This window comes from Porites lutea, chromosome 4, assembly GCF_958299795.1.
Source record: "Porites lutea chromosome 4, jaPorLute2.1, whole genome shotgun sequence".
Lineage (NCBI taxonomy): Eukaryota > Metazoa > Cnidaria > Anthozoa > Scleractinia > Poritidae > Porites > Porites lutea.
The window spans coordinates 4,342,940-4,367,203 of NC_133204.1; the positions used below are offsets into that span (position 1 = coordinate 4,342,940).

The 24,264-nt window shown below is 39.3% G+C and overlaps 1 protein-coding gene across 1 annotated transcript; it reads right to left on the reverse strand.

Annotated features, from left to right (window-relative positions):
• Positions 1-5,775: 5,775 nt before the first annotated feature.
• On the reverse strand, positions 5,776-23,556 carry LOC140934044 (trypsin-like). The gene is made up of 5 exons (XM_073383728.1): positions 23,487-23,556; positions 15,391-15,526; positions 10,723-11,276; positions 7,751-7,822; positions 5,776-5,885 (listed from the first exon to the last, which is right to left on the reverse strand). The coding sequence occupies exons 1-5, from the start codon at positions 23,554-23,556 to the stop codon at positions 5,776-5,778; spliced, it is 942 nt and encodes a 313-aa protein (XP_073239829.1).
• Positions 23,557-24,264: the final 708 nt, after the last annotated feature.

Sequence of the window (24,264 nt, forward strand, 5' to 3'; positions counted from 1 at the left end):
CAAAAATCTGTTCATCTAGAGTGAAAGTAATGGTTCTTTTGAAAACAATAATTAAATTTAATAAAATTAATAGTTTGGGATTTCAATTAAAGGGTGAAAAACCTAGTTTTCTCGTGACCATTTTCGTTTGCCTTGATATTGCCACAAATATTATTAATAGAGCCATGACAGAAAAAAGTAAAACAATGTTAAATGTAAACGTTTGGTTGGTGTCCACACTTTTTTATTACTGGTCATCACCCCATGAAATCATGTTCTTGAGGAATGGCTTGAAGACTATAGCAATATTTTTCAGCCAAGTCCCTCCGCAACACAACACCATGGCATAACCCTGCCTCTAGAACCTCATAAGTGGCCCGAGACCCACATCTATGTTTCCATAACAACAGCAAGTTATAGCATTTCTCAACAACTTGTCTGTTTTCTTCATCTACTGCCTCAATATCAGCTTCCCGTATTCCCAAAGCTCGCGCTAGGTTCTTCCATTTTGCTCCAAGTTCCGAAGACAAGTCGAGCAGTTCTTCCTCTGATGGTACACCAGTTTTTCTGTACATGACTTAGACTCTCCAAAACCCTGATTTCAACAGAATCATATTAATAAATCATGATTTTTACTACCAGGTATCAAGTATCAAGTGTTTGAATGCTTACAGCAAAAGAACCATTCCAGGTCACTTCATTCAAATTCTATACCAATCCTTTTCAGGGTTTGATCTCAGATTTATCATTTGGGGGAGAGGTCCCACGTGGCTGAAGGGCAGGAGTTTCCTAGGGGGTCTGCACGCAAACTCTCCCGAATAATCCGGGAGACTCCAGATTTTTGACCATTTCTCCTGGTCTCCACATAAGAGTGTGAAATCTCCCGGACAATCGCCATTTCTCGTAGACTAAACTTTCCAACAATAAAATTTCAAATATTTTGCATTGTGTAAGCTATTTTACTGTTAACATCAGATGTTTCCCCATAAACCCTGGTATGCCATTGTAATATAAGCAAAAATGTGAATGGTGGGAAGAAAACCAATCAGGTTAAATGATACAATGCCAACAACATCTTTCCACGTGTTTTGTGTCATCGCGAATTCGTGACAATCGCAGTCAACGAGTATCTTTTGCGCAAATGATGTCATGTTTTGTGCATTACAACGTCACCAGTTCTCAATATTTGAAGTCATGGGGGATAGACAGCCCTGGGATTGTGTCCTAAATTTATCCCAACATGCTAAAAATATTACCTTTTATTATATAAACACCAATGAAATACCAGGTGAGCTTTTGCGCGAAAACTTGATATCTTCACATGTGAAAATAACATGTTATCTTCACATGTGAAAATATCACCTTTGCCATGGCTACACAGTAAATCGTGCCTTTCACACCAAAAAACTATGAAAGTGAAATGGTTTGGTATTTCATTGGTGTTTATAATAAATAGAACATTACATGACCGCTTGGAGATACAAAATTTCTCTTCTCGTGTTGAAAAAACCTTTCACTCGTTCGCGGCGCTCACTCGTGAAATATTTTTCAACACTCGTGAGAAATTTCGTATCTCCGCGCGGCCATGTAATATCCTCTATTTATGTAGCTTCGCAAAAGCTCAAGGGTCGTCATAATCGTTAAAACGTTCGGGAGTCTTCGGAACATCGTGAGAAATCTTCCGAAATCGCTTGGACGATTTTGGACATCCCACACATTTAACGGGCACATATACTGAATAATTAGAAGCATAATACCTCCAGTAAAGCATTGTTTTGAGCACAATATCTTCAGTTGTACATTTGTTTCAAGGGTGACGCCGAAAAGCATGACACTCGATTGTACAGGCCTCAAAAACAACTGCTTTACAAGCACAATCCGTCAGACCGTAAGACCTACTTTCTTTGTGTTTCCCTTGCGCATAACAAAAGCTTAACTATACAGTAATAAAGTATTCTAGTACCTGGCTTAACTTGAGTCTGTAAGCGGAGAACATAACATGCCTTCACAACCAACCAGCCGTCTACATTAGGCTCATTTTCGGAGAAGCACAGCATGAAAATTTCTTGCATTTACACTATCACCATCTGTCGCCTGCTAAACCACAGGATTCCCAAGCTTAACCTGCCACCAGAGTGACTTCGATCTTTCTACGTACAGCTCAGGATCAGGACAGCCCGTGTGGCAGGTGTTAGCATGTACGAGGAGCCTGCATGTACACAGACGTTGTTTTATTTTTCTTTTGGATCTTTTCGAAAACATCGGTGAGCGCGAGAACGAGTGCGGAGCATCTATTTTTTTCTTCCCCCCACCCTATCACCCTGCACTGGCGGTCAATAAATCCCCCGCGGTTTTCATTTTTTATCACGCGCGCTCGACAGACTTTGAAGAGAAAGTAGAGGGTCTGTGAACAGGCTAGGCAGGTGTTAAGAGGGAAGACACGAAAAACTATTCGCTCTGGTGTGAACACCTATCCAATATGACTGACTCTCCACTTTAGATATCGTCGGGTCGCAGCTTAGACTATCTATCTATCTATCTATCTATCTATCTAGTCCCCATTTTTCCTCATAGTAGAGCAAGCGAAACGCGAGGGCGCGTGAAAGGCGGGACGAACGCGAGAAAGGCGGGACGCGACAGGAAGAGAAAAAAATCTTTTTTTTCACTCTCTCTACGCCGCGTCTCGCCTTTCTCGCGTGGCGTAATTTTCAAGCACGCTCGCGTTTCGCTCGCTCTACTATCCCTGAGGAAAAATGGGGACTACTCGTAGTCTAGTTGCAGCTTCGCTCCGTTACAGAAATCGCGCCGAAATTACGAAATGTCCGTTCTACAAGATCGTGGAATTAGGACAGAATAAACTAAGTAGCGAACTCGGCATGTTAGTAGCGAATATGTAGCGAACTCGAACGTAGCGAACTAGACAAGTAGCGAAACCGGCTGTTACCGTGTGTTATTACGTGTGAACAGAAGCCCTATCAAGTATGGTTTTCGGCTGTTACCGTGTGTTATTACGTGTGAACAGAAGCCCTATCAAGTATGGTTTTCGTGCTGGCGCAAAAGCTCTCCGGTATAGTGTAATATTTATGCAAAAATTCGCAACTGTATATCGACTGACTATCAAATAGATCTGTGAGCGATGCAAGTTCTGATATTTCTCACTGTTTTTTTTTTTTTTTCCTTCAACAAGATCGCACAACGGCCACCTTGGGAATACATAAAAGTGGCTGTTGTAGAGAGGTCAATAGACCGACTGCTGCCAAAAATGAGGCTGTTGTTAAGAGAGGTGGCCAGACAGACAGCCTTTATTTTAGCATGATGATATTAAAAGCTATGGAAGCTTATAGGGTCGTGTCGAGCGCGTGATAATCTTGACTTTCTCGCGTGTGGTGATTTTCACGCACGCTCGCGTTTCGCTCGTTCTACAATCCCTGAGGAAAACTGGGGACTACTCGTAGTCTAACAGACAATCGACAGCCTTATTATTCGTTTGGGGTGGTGTCTTTTTTAACAAAGGTGATGGCACTGTTAGATGTTTTGCTCCATTCTTTGTGCATACAAAGTGACGCTTTCATCAAATAAAACCAAACATATTTGCAGTGGAAGTCAAACTCTTCACTGTACACTAGCCAAATACCCAGAAATTAAAACAAACTATAATCAAGTCAGTCAAAGGTGATACGTTTTTAATGCTTTTATTGTTATCCTTTGCTGCCCTGATTATTACACCAATTGTACAGGGGGTACTCTGGGTTTCAAGTCACGGGGATGATCGAATGATTTTTTGGGGTTTGAAATTTTCGATTCCGGGATATTTTTTGGGCAGGCAAATTTGGCAAGTATATGATTTTTTTTTCAATCTGAAGATTCGTGGTAGTGACCGTTTAGGTCTGAGAATGAAGTACAACCAGACTTGTTAGGGCAGGGAAATTCGGCATGGGATCTTGGTCCAGGAATTTTTGGGTTTTGTTTTTTGTTTTTTAGTTTTTTTTAGGTTTTGATTTTTACCCCCATATTATTATCCCCGTCTCTTGAAATCCAGACTACACCCGGGACCAATTGTTCTGTTTAGTTTCATTCTCAACCATTTGTACTATGACTATTATAAAGATCCCGCTGTCACCCCGATCCCTTCTGTCAAAGCATCTCTAGCACACCACTTAATTGTCCTGCGTGTTTTATTCCACTGTATATCATTTTCTGCCATTACCCTGAAAATTATCCCGCGTTTTTTATTGCCCCTCTATCACTAAGCATAGTTAATATTCCAATCATCCCTAGTGCTTTCTTGTGATCCTTACTATCTTGTTATCCAGCGTCAACCTAAAGAGTAATAAATATTTATCGTATAAATAATATAAGTAATTAACAATTATTAGACGAAGTTGAGCAAACTATGCGATAATCGAGTTCAATGTTTTATCATGCATTCAATCACAGAGTTACTTTTCAAACGAGTAATGTCATGGATTGGAACTGAGCGATCTGATCCGATCCCAAGGATGACAACTACCATTTGATAGCATCGATCGAGGTAAGCATGTTTTAGCTTTTTTTTTTTTTAAGTATGAATTATTTTGAAAGAACAAGGCAACAATTATTAAATTCGGCTTACGTGTGATCTAAAAAATTATGTAGATCCCTGAGGGTGTTTGGCTTCAGCTGATAACTCATGCTCCTCGATTTGCATACTTCTTTAGATCATACTCGGTTTGAGCTCATCCAATAACTGCTAATTTCAAAATAACCAAATTTTGCCACACTCCAACTGGAGGTTACGTTTTCGTGTAGACAGAACCAGGTAGGGTGTGATCACGAAGAACTTTTAGTTATGGCGACCACCTCAGGTTTCTTTGACATTTTATTGCCCTAGTAGCCACTTTATGAACCGTGGCCTCGCCATGAAGAAGAGAGTCTATAGATCTCTGGGAACAAGATTGTCAAGAAAGTTTGTTTCACTTTCTCCACCTTAGGACCTGTTTCTGGAAAGTCCTGATAAATAACGATAAATGATAAATAATTTAGGGTCGAGTTTTTAATAGTTTGCAGGTAAATAATATAGTAACTATCGGTTAACAAAACAAAATGAACTGGGTTGTTAGCTAGGACCTCATTTAATTCTTTAAATTTTGATTTGAATATTTGATTTCTTTCCCGAATAGTTACCAGGACTTTCGAGAAAGGGGCCCCTGGGTGAGTTGTTCTAGTTGTTCGAAGACCGATAAGCGCAAACACGGGGTTAAGTTTAATCCGAATTTCTTTTTCTTTTGCTCAAAAGCATTTTCTCTGATTATTTTCTCTATTCTTTTTAGTCTTTTTAGAGCATCCAGTGACCGAGAAAGGAAACCTTGGAAATAAGGTTACTTGGCTTTGGTCCTTTACTTTTACCTATACCCTGAGCTCGAGTATCCCTTCAGACAAGGCAAGGATTAGGCGTTTAGTCGTTTGGGCTTGAAGTGTCTCGTTGCCTCTCTTTACTTTACCTTAGAAGGTGTTAAGCCAAATGAGACTGAAACGTCGGGTGAAACGACGTAATTATTTGAGATCGCTTCATGCTCTGGAACGCAAGTGCTCCGACAGTTTCAAAAATGGACTGCTCACAAGAACCGTCGGCTAGCGATCTCTCTTTAACCTCTTGAGCTCTTGCAATTGCTACTCCACAGCGTTGCCACAATTTGGTTACCAAATAAAAAGCAGACTTCGTAAAAGTCGCAGACGTCTTGAAGTTAAATATTTTAATATGTAATTTCTTGCTCTATCATGAAAGAGTACCAGTCTTCAAGTTACTTTAACTTACGTTTATGGATTGCCGCAAATTCCGCATGTTCTCCTACATTTTTGTGCAAAACTTTTGCTTCTTTCGCATTTTTGGACCTTTTTCTGGCACTTTTTCAGATTGTCCTTACAACCTGTAAAACATGTGTAAAAGAAAAAAGTTACCTGAAAATCTAAAAGTCAGGAGTCACATATCAATTAACTGTAATTGTTACTATAGTTTAGAAAAATAACAAATACCCTTACCAGGAATGGTCCATTTGCACGATGGCGTCTTTTTACTACTAAGGGCCTGTTTACATGGAGTGGGGGACCCCGGTCTAGTGGGGTAGGTTTCTTTTGTTTTGTGTCCCCCAGAGCGTGAAAACAAAAGAAACCAACCCCACTAGACCGGGGTCCCCCACTCCATGTAAACAGGCCCTAAGACCACAATTCATCTCGTTTTATCTTTCATATTTAAATTTGGTAGTCCCAGTGAGGTTTAATTAACAAAAGCCTTAATTTGCACAAGAAAGCAATACCTTGAATGATTCTGGTCGTAGTAGCTATCCACTGGATCAATCTCTATCCGGAGGAAAGCAAAATTGGTTTCTCTAACACTAATCCGCTGGATAGTGATTTATCCGGTGGATAGTGTTATCCAGCTCTTGAACAACTGGGGCCTGGACTCGTTTATTTTCCAAAGTTTGATAACTCATCAAAAATTCTTACAACCATCTGTCCTTCGTCAACTGACTTCAGAAATTTTCAATCATTGGCACCACTAGTCTGCGTGGCAGACGGTCTAAATCCCCGATTTTGACGCTATATCGAGTTCTCATCCGGGACGCGAGTGTCAAGTCCGGACAACGTGAATATTGCGTTTTTATTGATATTCAATTGTAAGTCGGCAGTTGTCTATTGTTTTCCAACAATGATGCGCTGAAAAATTTCCGCAACTCGAATTTTAAACGAAAAAAAGCCTCCTCCTGATATAAGCCCTACACAAAGTAGACTAATTCATTTCGAAATTATGAACCCTGACAGACACCCTGACATGCTGTCAACCTACGAAGCGAGAGAGACAACCTGGGGACTTGGTTGATATGCTGTATAGGAGACAAGTCCGAACGTGATGATCTAGGTTCACATGTCGGTTAGATTTCTATGAACTTCGGATCACAGAGAATCATGGAGTATCCAGTACAATGAGTGTATTAATAAAACTGAACCATAAACTACCAAAAGAGCTCGAAACCATTGTTAAATTTAAGAAATGTACAGTATTCAATTTTCAATAGAGTGGTTTTCGTTTGAGTGTCGTAAAACCAAAACCACAGTAATTACTCTGGCCAATCACATAGGACACAGACAAGACATTGAACCAATCAAAACTCGAAGTAATTACATGTGGCTGACGCAAAGCGCGGGAAAATGCATGCGAGCGCGTCACAATTGGCTTTGGTTTCACTTCTGATTGGATGAAAAGGTGGCGCGAATCTTTTAAGCCAATCGCATCGTGTAGAAAGTGCAAAACCAATTACTTTTCGACACTCAAATGAAAACCGCTCTATAGATCAAAAGAAAAACCAAACCAATCAACCAAACAACAAGAAAGAGAAAACGAATCCGATATTATTGCGTTAAACGGCTTTTAACTCCTTCTTTCTTGTCAGAAGCCATGCATTAGTTGATCGAACGCAATGGGAATTTCCAAATGATTATGGTAAGTTATCCATACTCCTTGTCGTGAGCTATCCTTTTTAAAAATGAATTGCTGACATAAAAATTTCATAACAATTTACAAACTCGACGAGGCAGCACGTTAACTACGAATCACTTAGTGTAGTACGTTTTCTATACTGAAATTTAAACGGCAAACATTACTTTGTTTTCATGTTTAACTGTTTATTGCGAGAGTCGTCGACGGCAAAGCCCAATGGTTCTCAATAACCTCGACCAACCAAATGAGGGGGATAATGCATTTCGGGGAGTTGGCTGAACGCACAGTGCTACTTACTTGTGCCGTCGCCGCCGCCGCCGCCGCCGCCGCCGCCGCCGCCGCCGTTGCCGCCGTCGCCGTCGCCGCCTTCTGAAATAGAATAAAAAGGCCATTAGAACACGATGATAAACGCTTTTGCTGATGTAAGTGTAAGGCATACTGGATAGGAAAATCCAACCTGCTTTGTTCTAAGGGTTTTTGCCTTGTAAAAAAAAATACCCTGAAAAAACCCTGACATTGGCTGGTCAAAAGTCCAATAGTGGATACCAAATTGCACTTTATTTTTGCGGGAGTTTAATTTTGCTGATCGGCGATTTCTTGCATCAAGATTTTTGCAATTGGTCCAGTCTTTGGTTAATTCAATAAAACGTTTACAAGTACAGCTATTGTGTTAGGTTCAGTTACTTACTAGGAAGACGTGGGGATGTAGTATATTTTATACAAATGAGGAGTGAAAGAGTTCATTCACAATTTGTCATTTGTTGAAAGACCCGTGAAAGTTTTCTTACGATAAATGGATAAAGAAAAAGAGCTGTCTTTGAGTTGCTGGATGAGGATCACTAAATAGAGAATCTTGAGCCAAATCCTGTTCAAATTTATTAGCAAATATTAAATGATTGTATTTAGACTTTTAAAGTCTGACTGGAACTGAGAGATGAATTTACTGTCCACAACCCTCCTCTCGTTACACAATTTAGGCCGGACGGCCCCGTAAAGTGAAGTCGTGGCAACACCAATAATCTGGTCATACGAAACGTTAAGTTTATCTTAAGCTATCTTAAGTGCATTTATTAGCATTGGTTGCTATTTTGAGTATACAGTCGACTCCCGATAACTCGAACCTTTTAGGGAAATCGAAAAAAGTTCGAGTTATCAAGAGTTTGAAGCAAATTAATCGGTAATAAGGACGGGGAGGGAATGGCAATTAAGCAACAAAGTATACAGGGATGGACATTGAATTTAAACTAGAGTGACGGAACAGTAAACAAAAAGAATTGACCCGATGGTTTTGAACTAAATTCAATGTCTCGGACTTCAGTACACGGTGTTTTATTTCCGACTTGTCACGCGCTTAAAACATGGTTGGAGTTATCGAGGGTAAAGTTATACAGAAATGATCTGAAGGGAAGCAAAAATTACTTCGAGTTAGGGGGAGGTTCGAGTTATGGAGGGTTCGAGTTACCGAGGGTAAAATTACCGTCAATGTATGAAGGAAATCCAGGGGAAATCGACTTTTGTTCGAGTAAGCACGAGGTTCGAGTTAGTGAGGGTCCGAGTTATCGGGAGTCGACCGTATTTCTTATTGGAAGCTTAGTAATCACTGACAATGAAGGATTGATGACTTGTGAAAGCATCAAAATGCAAACAACTTATGTCTTACCACGTCTGCCACAATCTTTATGGCCTTTTCCTGTAACACGTAAGAAAAAGAATGATCTCGTCAGGAAACCCTTACTTTAACTAATTCAATGATTATTGCCTCACTGTCCTCACACTCAACGTATTTTCGCTCGGGCGCCTATTTCAGATTTTGACTAAAAGGAATCTTTTTAAAATCTTTTAAAGAAAAACAAAAACTACAACATTTAATCCACGTAAACGTAAAGTTAATGTTATTTTGAAAACAGTAGTTGGTAATCAAGCATACCGTAGGGATGTCAGTAAAATGCGGGGTTGGGGTCTATCTTTTTTTTTTTTAAGGAATGCTGTTTTAGGGTTAGGGTTGGGATTCGGTGTGCATGTTTATATAAAATATCGATTATCTCATCATCATCATTATTGTCATCACCACCAAATGGCCATTATTTGATCAATAAAGTGGCAATAGTAACAGGTTTTCCTTGCATCCCGACTATCAGTAACAAAGTTAAATTTCGTCAAAACATGTGTGTGAAAAAAAAAATTAATTAATAAAACAACAACAATATAAATATTAAGAGTAAAATATGAAAATAATCTATCCCTAAACCTATCTATATATAGCCGATTTTTTGAAAACCAACCAAACGAAATTTGCAGTCATTTGAGTGAAAAGGCGTCAACAGGCAGGTTTCTTAAGCCCGACTGAGAAGCTCCAAAATCACAGTAACGAAGGAAAAGGAAATGAGAAAAAGACAGTAGACCTGCACCGTTCTAAACCTCTTGGTCCTCTTTAATCTGCACCTCCATTGTTTTTAGGGATAAGGGCATTGTTGTGTGACAATCCCTATTGTTTTCCCAGCTAATCCAAAACAATCTTTCTAATAGGTGCGGGATCGTCCGAAAAAGAAAGATCGAGGAGAAGGAAAGGAGAAAAAGAGAAAAAAGCAATGGTTGCACTCTTAGTTTTTATAATAGCTACTTTGGGGAAAAGTAAAAAAAGCCCATTTGACGATAACGTTATCAAAAATCCGGCTAGATTAATAATAATGTTTCCTTAATAATTTCTTTTCTAATTATATCTATCTACGAATAGTGTTGAGATAACATTAAAAAAGTGATCACTGCTAATATTAAAAAACGTGCTCATTCAAAAAACGTTTAAAAATTTAAAGGTTAGAATATCCTTGGCGCCTCTAATATAGAGGGTGGTCGTGTCCTGTAACTTTTTAATTTGACCTCCTCCAACACCAAGCATATAGCGGATAACAATGTTCTAAAATAGGGAAATATATATGTCTTATAATTATAGTGGACCATTAGGGTTACAGGAATTAACCTGCGGACCTCCTTAACACGTAAGCTTTGGTGTACGCCTTTTTAATCAAGGAGTAAAAAACCGAGAAATTAGTTCAATTTGTTAATAATTAGATGTCGGAGGCTAATCGGGTTCCTGGGACAGTGAACTTTCAAATTCAGCTGGCCATACAAGAAAATACGGCCCGCAAAATTAACCAGTCACAGCGTGCTTACTAAAAGATATCGAGTTATTGTTTTCTAACTTACAAAATTAAAAATTGATGGAAACCTCAAAATTTCACCTTGGTTTTACTTTCATACTACTACTTTACCTGGCTTTGGTAAAGTGTGTCCATGTCCACTTTTTTTCAGCTCCGTAAGAACCCAGTCATAAAAATGAGGGACGTTTGCATAGACGCCATAAAACTTTGGGCGCGCACATCCACTCCCCCAACTAGTAGCTCCTGCCAAATACCATGTGTTTGCTTCATTAAAGACCATTGGTCCCCCACTGTCACCCTGGCAGGCATCTACACCACCTTTTTCATAACCTGCGCACAGCATGGTTTCGTCTATATCGTTTTCACCATAGGATCTCTTGCACTCGGTCGTTTGTACTAGGGGTACTTGTGCTTCCCTAAGCTTCGGTGCTGAGGAACCCCCCTCGTTTGTCGTTCCCCATCCAGTAATCCAGCAGATTTTTCCTGGCTGCGGAGGCCCGCTTTTCAAGCAAACAAGGCCAACACCGTCTTCTTCAACGGGAGCAGCGGACTGAAGTTCGAGTAAGGCTATATCATGGGACGTAGTTTTATCGTTATAGTCGACATGCCGAATTGTTCGCTTGACTAGGATCTGTTTTCCTCCGCTGATACTGTGGCCTCCCACTCTGAGTTACATTGAATAAAATCATAATATTAATCCGTAATCACACTTTAAGTTCTGTAAAATTATGCGCTAAGAACAAGTTTGTTTTAAGATTAAAAATATAAAAAATCTTTAAAAAGGCCACTCGTTCCCCACAAACTTAGAGCTCTAACCATTAGTCACATCTGAAAGGCCAGGTCTGTCCATTAGTAAAGATAATTTCACTGTTAATCAGAAAAGTCCAGCCATATCTGACTATTCCTAAATACTTACGGCAGCGATATGTTTTCCGGCAGAGAGAACTCTGAAAAGAGGACATTTCGGTTGTTTACCATGTACATGGCAAACCGGTCAGTCGATAGTTTGGGCAAATGGTAAGCAAAATTCAGGACTGGTAAATTTTGCCTCAGAATCGTGGTTACCAATTGTACAAACCACAGGTAGCGCAAGCTCGAAATATGAGCATCGGCGAGCATCGGCATTGTTGCGTAACATTCAGAATATAAGGATTTGTATGGGAAAAAAAAACCTATCGTTTCCGTAACCTACGAAAATGAAAGGATTTCAATAAAAAACAGCTTACCTACATAGAGAGAAAATCGTTTACATAAAAACCCATAAAACGGCCATAAATCGGCCCGTGGACAACACAAGAGAGACGTAACACACATTTTAAGTAAGGTAAGCTGTTTTTTATTGAAATCCTTTCATTTTCGTAGGTTACGGAAACGATAGGTTTTTTTTTCCATACAAATTTTTATACAGTATTTCGAATGTTATGCAACAATGTCGATGGTCGCCGATGCTCATATTTCGAGCTTGGGCTACCTGTGTACAAACCAGTTCTATTTACTGAAAAACTGCATCAAAGACTAAAAACTGCTATCAAAGCTGGCTTTGAAGAAATGGAACACGAATTTCCGTTTGCAACATTCCGTCCGTACACACATACATACACAGTCCCACATACAATGACATTTATTGTTGCTCCACAAATTAAAAAGGGCTTTTCAGCACCAATTTTGCACGTAAAAAAAAAGAATGATAATGGTCAGCTAAACTAAATATAATTAATTAAAATTGAATATATATACTTACTTCTTAAATATTTTCTAAAAATACGTCGTTTAAATGTATCTAAACTACACTAGTTTTGATATAAGAATGTTGTTTTTCCCTGCCCTGGCTGAATATTCTTTTTTCTCTCAACCTCGTCCCCAGGGCTTTTCCATTTTTTAAGGGAAAAGCCCTGGGGACGATGTTGTTTTTTCTCTGTCAATTTTTTTTTTTCTCTGTCAATTTTGGGCTGAAAATATTCTTGAATTATTCTTAATTATAAATTACAGTTTATGGAATTTCCACTTTAGAATGTATTGGGGTTTCAATTGCCAGTGTTCTGTGTCTAGATCTGTCTTTTCATAATTTAATACGGTTAAAATAAAAAGATATGATACAACATACAAAAATGATTCCTTTTCAAACTCTCAGCCTCGGATTTATACATAAAATATTCTTAAAATTTCGCAAATTTTAGTCTCAATACTCTTAAGAAATATATTCTAATGGTTCCTTAATCCGTTCCAGATTTTAAGCCCTTTATAGGCAATGCGACGCTGTCCAGTTGCCAAGCGACAACAAGTAATGTTTAGGTTGTTTACAGATCGTGTTACAGCTAGGTAGTACATGTAACCTGCAGTGCAGGCGATTTTTGGGGGCGCGTGAATGTTTCGCCCACCACGAAAGCACCTCCCCAATCTTCCTCCGTCATAAAATCAAAGGTGGCGGCTACAACAATACGAACATAAACAAGCAGCTTTCGCGCGCCTAAAATACGCCTGCACCGCAGGATAGAACACACTCCGTCCGTTGCTCCCGGAAACCTTTCGCTGGAATGACTCAAAAAGTCTTGTTCCATTAGATTTTCCTGAAACGTTTTGTGAATTGTAAACAACCTTCATTTCCAAAATGACCGTTCCGGCCGGTCAGTCGTGACTTTTCAGGGTAAGCGCCCTTGCTTAAATTTCAGTTCCCGCCACTTCCTTATCTTTTAGGTTCCGTTGTTGCGCGCTAACCGCAGTTAATTAGACCAGTTTCTTTTTCCTTTTAATTTCGTTTTTTCTTTCTCTGATATGGTAATAAAACAAAGCCGAACTATGTCTTTTGAGTAAAAAGGGTTTTTCTCGTTTGGGAGGGTACTGTTGATATGTAGAAATACTCGTCAGAGACCACTGCGAAGTTGTTCTGATTTGGGCAAATAAACACTAAGAGGGAAAAATTTCGAAAGTTAATGTTTTTATACGTAGCTGTAATTAATTCTAATCAAGCAAGGGTGTTGTGCCAGAGGGTTATTGGAGGGTCAATCACACAACTGTGATTAAAACACAAGCAGTGTAAATCCATTAAGCGGCGAGCAATCAAGCTCCCGAAATGAATGTAGAAAAGATTTACACATTTAACCTCTATAAAGCGGCCACCCCCATAAAGCCACCGCGGCCACTTTTTTGCCACCCCGCGAGAGCTCCTCCATTTATGTCACCTCTATTAAGCGGCTATCAAGCGCTTTGGGACTTTTGTTGGCTTTGTATTAACAATGTTATGTTGGAAAATACAATCCGAAAGGAAAGGTGAAGACTGATTGTGGACCATTAATGCCGCTCCCATCGCGTATTTGCTTCAAAATAGTTTTTAAAAAGCACCTCTTTTTAAAAATTTGGGAAATGTGGTGCACGTTTCTCACGCGCTTGCCAAGGATTCTGGGATAGCAATGTGGTCCACGTTCCCAGTCAGAGTGCTCTGGCTGATTCTTAATCGACAATCGAGCCAGGACGTAAGGACGACATACAAAGGTAAGGCGTTAAACAGTCCTCTATGTGCAGATACAATAAGCGTGCGTGGCAGGTGTTCGAAGGGGAGAGGGAAAAGAAAAAATTTTAGCGCACCCGACTCCCCCACAGTTCCACATTCCCTTTCAGCGCCTACCACCCACGCACAGACGAACAATTACACTACATGTGCTTTTAAACATGCTGATACGTAAACCTCATGGGATACTTTCCTAATTGATCTCTTTGTAAACGCAAGTCATAGAGTCTTCTGTCTGATTTTCAATCTGTTAAATCTGGTTTAATTAAAAGCATGTTTTATCGATGCGAATGACTTTTATTTTACTGACGTAGGGGTACCAAATCAGAACTCGGTATAAAAAAACCTACTGACTGTTTATTTTCCCTGGTTTATAATTTTCATAAAAGATTATAAAGCGGGAAAAAGAAGCAGTCAGTAGTTCTCCTCTTATACCGTATGTAATCCACAGCTTGCAATCTACGCTTTTAATAGGCCAGTTTCGAATTTTGACTTGGCCCTTAGGCTGAGGAGTATAAAAAACACAAAATCGCAGTGAGATTCAGACGCCGACTTTACAGACAATCCCCGCTTTACTGACACCCTCTTAATACGGACACTTCATTATTACGGACAGTTTGCTTTGTCCCTGGAGAAAGAAATCCCTTACGTCTTCTCTTTAGTTGGGTCATGTTACATTACAAGGAGCTCTCCCAACCCCTAAGAGCCAATTGGTTCCAAACCCTAACCCTAATAATGGGAAATGATGATAAACAATGATGTGTTATTGTTTTCTGCGACCAATGAGGAAACACCTTACAAGCAGCTCCTACGTTACTACAACGCGTTTTGACTCAGTATTTCTATTGTTATATTAGCCTCAGCCTTGGAGCCAAGTATGAATTTTGGTCTGAAACTTTGGTGAAACTGGCCTATTCTATTACATTAAGCCAGTTCTATTGGGTTCCATCCAAGAGACACTTACAATGAAAATGCTGTAAATAAATACCTTAAAGCACCTTTTTATACTAGTCTGCAATCGGTTTATCTTACCTCCCTAATCCATCTACTCCATTTTTTTCAAACACAGTCCGAATTCCTTATTTTATACCTATTCCTTTTTTCAAATCAAGTCAGTAGACTTGGTCCTACTAGAGTCTTAGATCGTGTATTATTTCTATTTCTTTGTCTTTGGTCTGTAGACCATGTCTTATTTGACCGGAGTCACGTGAATGGTTTTTATTTGGGGTTGTGGGTTTACATACTGAAAAAAAAAAAGATAAAGTTCAACAAACCTGACACTTCCCCGGTCAGGGCAATGTGCTGCTGTTAAAACCCAATAAGGATGAATCAGTGAACCACCGCAGCCTCCCAGATTCACTTGCCACGGCCAACTGTGTGGTTTTGCTTCTTTTCCACCCACAATGCGATCTGTTAGTTATTTTCCAACAAATTATGGCGGTTAGGCCGTCGTGGTATGATAGAAAGTTAAGACCCTCCCGCTGGTATTTTTTATGGTTGCGTCGCGGCGCCGCGCTTTAAGGCATGCAGCTTGGCATTGCACACTCATGCATGCACTCTTAGTAGTCTGGTTCGGCTTATGAAACTGGCGACTTGCAGGTCACTTGCAGATGTAGGCCACGTGTACAAACGAAAATATCTCACCCTTCTCGTTTGAATTGACGAAATTTGAGCGAACAATCAACAATTACATGACAGCCATTTCCTTTCCATTTGAATTGATTTTGTCACAATTTGGTCTACTTTATTTGTAAAAAATGAGGATAAAGAAATAAATTTTGAGTAATCCTAGAGTGGAACCCCGATACAACGATCCTCGATACAACGATATCCCCGGTATAACGATAAATATGCTATGTCCCGGCAAAAGTTACAGTAAATTGTATGGGACAGAACCCCGATATAACGATCTTCGATATAACGATATTCCCGATGTAACGATGAGTTTTTAGCGCACCGAGCGTAAAATCTTCCCCGATATAACGATATTACAGTATCAGTACACAGATACAATTTAAACAAAACATTGAATTAGTTTAATACAATAACATTGCAGTAATCGAGTACAGTAATCTGTAACGTTTCTGTAAACAGCTTTCAGTTTACGATGCCTCTTTATCCTCCTTGTCATTGAATAGTTCTGTCAGTTTTAGTATTCTCTTTCAGCGATGAAGGATGCGTTTTCAAGATTGCAAATAAAACAAACGAGGCAAACCAAACTTGAAGAGTACTTTGATTAATGAACAAGTGTCTGTTAAAAAAGAAAAACAATGAACACGCAAACAGCGAAAAGAAAAGACGATTACAGTCGCAACTTCAAATGTTTAAGTTTTGTTTTGTTTCCCTTTTACGATTCATACCACAGACTTTGTTGTGTAACCTTCATAACGTCTAATGCTTTGCAAATTGTTTAAGGACATTGCTGCGTGCTTGAAACGCTACATTTGTGAGTCATTTGATACTCATTACAAGTTTAATCAAACCATATGTAGTTAAAAAAGTACATGTTAATTTTACCCCGATATAACGATATTTTCGGTTATTTTACGGCAATATCGTTATATCGGGAGTCTCGATATAACGATACCTCGATATAACGATCTAATTCCACTGCTCCCTTGGCATATCGTTATATCGGGGTTCCACTGTACTAAATTAAAACATTTACTTGTTTAAAATTATCCGTGTTGCCGCGACAACGATGAAAATCGTGATTTTTACTTGATAAAGTTGTATTTTGTCCATGGCAAAGTTGAGCTCTACACCAGCATCTAACCTGTGCTGAGCCACCGTAACATGTAGAGCGCGCGAGAAAGAATAACGTGATACGTATACCGTGTGGCAAGAAATTTTTGCGGGTTCTAATTTTTAGGATTTTTTTCAGCGATCCTCAAATGTAACATACCTTATTACATGAATCGTCCCTCCGTTCACACCTGCACAAAACCAGTTAATCCGGTCACCGAACCGCATTTTTTTGAAATCCGGCTCTCTAGAGCGGTTTAAGGCCCGTTCACACGAAGATCCTGTCAGTCATTTTACTGTAACTACGGACACCTCTCTAAGACGGACAACGGACACTTTGAAACCCCTCAACGGACATTTGAGAAGTACTTTATGCAGTGAGAAAATATCTCAAAACGAAAATGTAGGTGCTCTACTAGCTCATGACAGTAAATTGCCATTTTTTTTTGTTCATTTTGTAGTCTTGCTTCAGATCGCAGAGTATGTAATGTTACGCTTTTAGACCACGAAACCGTCAACGGTTGCTTTGTGAATTGCTAAAAATGAGCGTTAAAACATGGAAAAAAAGTCTTACTGTTAAGTAAGCCAACAAAGTGAAACATTGTTTCCTAACGAGTCCAAATATGGTGGCCTTGCAGGATTTGTTCAGTCACCGATCAAGATATATTCCGATCTCGTGATATGAAGTCTTTTTCATAGCTAGAATGAATATTAGTGAGATATCATTTATAGGCTATCCGGCTATCAAGGTTACCAGATATCTCCATGAGTGTTTCGCATCTAAACAATGTGGTGCGCTCAGAGTAAACTAAATTTAAGCCAGATACCTTAATCCATTCATAAAATAAAAGATACATGTGTAAGACAGCTGTTTGAATTAAATTTCAACAAATCAGTTCCCCATTTTTTTTAAAATGTAATTGTTCGAATCATCTTACACCTTTTCTCTTAATTTATTTGTTTTCTTGTGCGTTTCTGCACTCAAAGCAGTGACAAGACATGTGGCGTTTTTTGCACCAATCGATTGCGATGAAATGTTACAGAACATGTTAAAATAAGGGTTAAAAATGGTGGTGATCGTACAGAGATGGCTTTCAACATAAATGAGAGATAGAATTATTATGAGAAACAAAAATTCTTGGAAGACTGTTTGTTGCATTTCTTAAAACAAAGATACTCCCTTGAGGTCAAGCAAACAGATTCTCTTCGAGTTCTTTAAAGTGTCCCCTTCGAGGGTGCGAGAAAACACCGTACTCAGATTATATTCTTACACTGATGTACCATTTAAAGGTGATGTTAAACAGGACGATTCGCAACGACGATTTTTGCCGCAACACAGCATTGCAATGTTAGAACAATGTTGTAACCATTCAAAACAATGTCGCACCAATGTTGCAACGCTGTGTTGCGCTAAAAATCGTTGTTGCGAATCGTCCCGTGTAACATAACCTTAAAACAAAAAAAGGCCACTTAACGATCGGTTAACATTTTCATTCTTTTTCAGCAAATTCGTCTCCAAGTTAAAGGCCATATGTAGGCCTTTATTTGAAAAAACAACAACAAAACACAAAAATAGCAGCAAATTTTGGATCTCAAGGTACACGGTAAACGATCTGTCATTGGCATAATGAGGTGTATGCACACATCAAAATTCTTGTTACAGTCAACTCAAAGGAAACTTAGAAATTGTCAGTACACTAACCTTGAATACAAGGTCCCTTCTTTAACGAGAAGTCGTCAATTGCAATACCACATGTTTCACTGTTTCCTGGTGCTAGTAAGCCCTCTATTTCTACCTGTAAAACATATTATGTTACGGTAAAGGGCGGATCCAGAGAAGCTGTGCATGACTACCCAAAAAGCGCAACCTCGGGAAACATGAGATCTATGTCAAGCAACCTACGTCTTGTTGTATTTAGGGCTCACTGTCTGTCGCAGTTAAAACTTAATGTTAACGTATTTCACCATGCGTGATTGTATTGTCATTTCCTGGTCGTGTGTTCTTCTTCTTTTTTTTGTTTTCTACTGTTTACACCAAGAAAGATCAGCTCTGGTCGTGTGTTCTTCTTCTTTCTTTCTCTCCTACCGTTTGCACCTAGTGAATATTAGTGCAAAATAGGTTCCCAAGATCTATCTTTTAAACTTCCTCATTTCCTCAAAGTTTGTAAGATCGTCAGGCAAAACAGGTCTTAGATCTTGAGAGGATAAGAAAGTTCAAAAGATACTTTGCCAACACTGACACCCTTGTTGCGAAACACCATTCGTCATACTGCTGGTTGCAAACTTCTTATAAAAAGAAAAGGTCGCGGAATTTCCTCACCTCCCCTGTTCCACCCATGACAATCGGCGCAAACACGTCGACTCTACATGACCTGCCACCGGGTACGATATTGCTTTTCCGATGAAACTCACTCTGTGTACTTCAGTTACTTCTGAGGACGGGAGCCGATTACCCGCTTCTGCTCCCGAGAATTTATGACGCTATAGTAGGGTAAGTTTCGACTACCTAGGCTCGGTTCCTCGAAAGATGGTTAAGTTTAACCCAGGATTAACCCAAATTTCAAGCACAGTTTTCTAGTCATACAACTCAGGTTACAAAATATTGTTGAGCCTTTACTACGAGATACAGTAATGATAACACAAAATGTTACCCTAAGCAAAGCATAGGAATGTAAAATACAAAAACGGAACCATATTTTAATCCTGGATTAACGCTAATCGACCTTTCAGGAACCGGGCCCCGTAGTTTATCCTGATAGATTTAGATACTAGGACAAATTGATCGAATCATATCTTACCTCATACATTCCCGACAGATTGGTTATGTCCAGTCTCTTTGCATACCATGTGGTGCCTGACTTATCACGACTTCTAACGAACGTTGTTAAGTTGCTGATAGTGACCTTAAGGCTTCCAAATGAAGAGCAATTAATAAGGTAAAAGAATTTAAGGCACATGGGCTGGTCTTCAAATCTTAGTTCGGGACTCTTCAACTTGTGATCTTCACTTTGCACGGATGTTTCTTTATACATGTAGTATCCTGTTAAAACAAAAAGATAGAAAGCATTCCTATTCAAATAATTTGAAAAATCATTGCACCTTTCGAGGGATGATGCATTGAATAGAAGAAATATTCAGAGAGATGAGCATGGGAATTCGAAAGATAGTATAAAGCAGGTATGATTACATGTTTTAATTCTAAGGATGTCATCACAAACTAGGCCGTTGTCTTACATACGGAAAGACGTGTAAAGCTTGTCACAGGCCTAACCATTTCACAAGTGTAGCTAGGCTGAGAGCAAAGAGGTTCATCTAGCTGACAAGGAAGGTAGCAATGACGGAGAGAAATAATGCCCGGTGAATGAGAGCTACATAAATTTGAAAATTAAAGAAAAGAAGATACCATTGAAGATTGACGCTGGAGCTCAGTGTCATGTCATCCCAGAAAGCATTTGTAAGGACATGGGTATTGAGTGTGGCAGTAAAAGGGGGTCATTCAGGCTTTAGATTGAAACAATGGGCGAGACAGACATGGCAGATGAGTACAAATGTAGATATCATGTCATTGACTTTAAGGTGGGTGATGCATGTGTCATACCAGTATTAAGGCTGCAAACCGCCACCAAACTTCAGTTAATAAAGAAATTCATTTGCTGTAGAGGCCAGTTGTAATACTAAAAGAGAAATACTAAATACCTAGTACAGTATATCAGTTCAGAGGCATTGGACACTTCCAGGTGCATATAAGATGGAGATTAATGAAAGTGCAACTCCAGCAATACACCCACCAAGGCGGATTCCTTTCATGTTAGAAGACAAATTCAAGGCTGAACTGTGTGGGATGGAAAAGATGGGCTTCCTCACTAATCTTAGCAACCCACCAAGTGGATTAACCAAATTGTTTTTAATAAGTTCGAAAGCCAAAGTTAAAAAACGGTAGTCGCGAGTATGTCAGAAGCCAAGGTTATTCTGTTATTCTGACAAAAATTAATTTTTAACAACACCTGGCTTATATTAGCAGTGGTGATTACAAGTTTACATTGTCAAATTTTGCTAAGTTCACCTGCTCCGTTTTGAGTAGTGTGATCAGGTCCTGTATAGGAAGAGGTACTACTTCCTGTGCGGCGCCTAGTCCAACCACTGCCACTGAAACCGCAACTTGAGTCTTGGAAGCCGCAAAAAAAATCTATGATAAAATAATAAAGAAATAAACAAATCAAAAATATACATAGAAAGACAAAATACGTGACAGACAGATACTTTAAACAAACATAAATAAATAACTAATCTGCCTCATCCCGCGAAGACTTTCCCAGCTAAAACCTACAAATAATTATATATTACAAAGCTACTCAAATGCAACTTTACTAAAGATAACTTTAAAAAAGAGGACAAAACAAAACAAACAAAAAATCAAGAAGAGCAAACAAACAAAGAAACAGAACAACTCTCACACTCATGTGTGGGAAAACGCATCGACAGGTTTTCCTGAAAGGACGTCGCATCTTCGACCGCACAGCAGAAACAACCTCTGTCAAGTGCCCAACGTCCAACTTCTGTTATTGACCTCTTTCTCTTTTCCCATCTATCTTTCCCTCCAAGATGGGATAACTGGCAAACATTAATCCTCCTAACCACTTCCTCCAAAACCTTTTTTGAGTCTGCCAAGAAATCTGATGCTGACGAGATTTACTTAGGCTATTCGTGCCAAAACGAAAAGCTACTCGGTATAGCATGAACACCTATCCGATATGTGACTATGCTGTGGACATAGCCCTAGTCTATTTGTTAAAGAAATCAAGCTACAAAAAAAACTGCGAGTAGTCACAAGGACTATGTTAGAACCAAGGGCTACTCAAATTCAACACTAAAACCTCTGTCATTTCTATCCGCGTTTCCTTCATTCCTCTACATTCCTCGGAAACTAGAGAAGGCATTGGTACAATAAAATGCGCCCTAGTTTATTTAATTTATTTTTTTAAAATCTTTACTACCGGTTGGTCTGTGCACTTCTTTCTTTTTTAACACTCCATGATATGATTTATCCCACCTGACATGCAACTACAGTAGAACCCCGGTAACTCGAACTCTGAAGCGAAGAACGAAAATCCCAGTGTTCGAGATAGTGAAGGGTTCGAGTTATCAGGGTCAATTGATCGAATATTCAGTTTGCTATGTTAATAAATCATAGTTTACTGTTTTCAGCACAGTTCAGTTTATAATACAGTGCAAATTCAGAACTTATCTCATCAGAAAGTACAACACGATTATACAACAGGAAAATGACTGTGAAATACAGCGTGATCTGTTTCTTGCACTAGTAAAAACAAATTGCTGTAGTGTTATACGCGACAAGAAGAACTAATGGGATGGCATCTTTGGTTGAGGGTGCTAATGGGGGTACCCAATTCTCAGTTAACTGCTATTTTTCAGGCCAAATATCAGTTAACTATAGTATTGTTTTGGCCAGTTCTCAGTTAACTACCGCTATCGCTTTGAAACTTTCAGATATGATGGATAATGATATAGACTCAAAAAGGGTGTGAGGAATTTTCCGATTTCCCTTTGTAACTCATTTTATGTCAGTTTCTTTGCGTAAATCGCGCTCGAGATTCGACTTTTTAGTTGGAAATGCAATAATTCCGCTAATACGAAACATATGCAAATTTCCTCACACCCTTTTTTAGGTCTTTTATCTGTCAATCAGATGCAATAAAAAGGAAGTGAATATTTAACAACGCGAAAGGGCTGGAGCTTCAGCAGTAAACTTGATACCTCTGAGTTCGAGAGCAAAAAACTTAAGCGCCTTTTGAAATTCGATGAAATTAGTCTTTTAGCTTTAATTTGATATATAACTTGCCTTTGTAGCGAAAATACTCGCGCGACTAGAATTTTTTTCTGTGCGCACCTCATTTTCCTTTACCCAGACCTTAACTGTTAACCGCACTGCCACGGCACTGCACACCCTCTTGGTTAGTTGGAAGAACCAGAATTTGTGTTACCGAGGTAAATTTCGATCAAGGGAAACGAAATTTAGTTCGAGTTAGCTGGGAATTTGAGTTTACTTATCCGAGTTCGAGTTAACCGAGTAAAAATGACTGAACAAAGGCGGTCAAATCCAAGAGAAATTGTATTTAGTTAGCGGAGTAAGTGGGGAGTTTGCGTTATCCGAGTTCGACGGACTTGTTCGAGTAACCGGAGTTCCACTGTAATTCCACTCTTCACTTGATTCTATACGTACAGCTAGAGAGGCATATTTAATCTGTAAAGAAAGACCACGGAACCTACTGCATGACTCAAACAGACGTAAGGAGGTGAAATCTGAATTAGCTATCGTCTAGTATTGCTCAACCTAAATTGTTAATGGTTAATCCTCCACTCATAAAACTGCAAAATACACATTTCTATATCATGATGAAAGCTAGATTCTTCTGTTGAAATAGTACGAAAAATTGTCTATCAGTAGTTTTTGTCTTTCAGCGGTCACCGTGTAATTTTTAGTGTCAAGGATCCAAGATCTCCCCAGTAAATGGGGCTAAAACTGCTTGCATCATTGAATTCGGCCGCCGTCAATGACGAGAGAAACTCGGTCGCGGCAACAAAGGACATAAAGAATTTTTCATACCTTTTTCAGCAGAATCTGCTTGTGGTAACATCCACAGAAAACTGAGTAGCAAGAATATAATTATCTTCATGGCGAGACAGCAAGGAGCGATGTTAGAATGTCATCAGCTGTTATGTATAAGAGTGGAACCAATCGTACATCAAAAGGTAACTGAAAAGCAAGTGAGGCAGAGAAAATAACTGAAACATACAAATCATACAAGGTCAAGACCCGAGGGAGGGGCCATCAAGGGAAGGGGCCATCAAGGGAGGGTAGGGTTGAAGTGTGCTACCGAGGCCTTCAAACCAAAACTGTTGTTCATGTCGCTACCCTTTTTGAGACAAGAAGCCTTGCTTTATCACCCTGACTCGTATCATTTTGCAACCAGAATTATAAGTAATTTCTCAAACTAACATCACTGCAACAGATAAGATTTCTTGGAAAAAATTGTTGGTGTCACAAATGTAGACCGGTATTCGTCAACCTTCACACTCTGTTTCAAAGACACCCTCTTCAAGACCCCAACTAGTGAAATTTTATACCCTGTTCAAGAAACCATACTCTGTTAAGCGGCACATACCCGCTTAGGCCGAATAAGTTAGTGCCGCGCCCTCCCCCGGGCTTAAGAATCACAAAAACTTGGCTGGAACATTTCAACAAAAGTGACTGAGATTAACTGAAATCCAACTATCAATGAGGACAAGACCCTGAACTCGCTTAATCAATTAGGATTAATTACCCGTGAACCTATTTCCGCTTTTGCGTTATTTTCGAAAAAGTAGCTTCATTACCATATACC

Bases quoted from the DNA above. Each gene is read 5' to 3' on its own strand.
- LOC140934044 (XM_073383728.1), bottom strand. From the start codon at position 23,556: ATGAAGATAATTATATTCTTGCTACTCAGTTTTCTGTGGATGTTACCA. The intron at 15,527-23,486 runs GTATGAAAAATT...AATAACTAACAG, and splicing joins AGCAGATTCTGCTGAAAAAG to ATCGCATTGTGGGTGGAAAA. The intron at 7,823-10,722 runs GTAAAGTAGTAG...ATTCTATTTCAG, and splicing joins ACACACTTTACCAAAGCCAG to AAGGCGGCGACGGCGACGGC.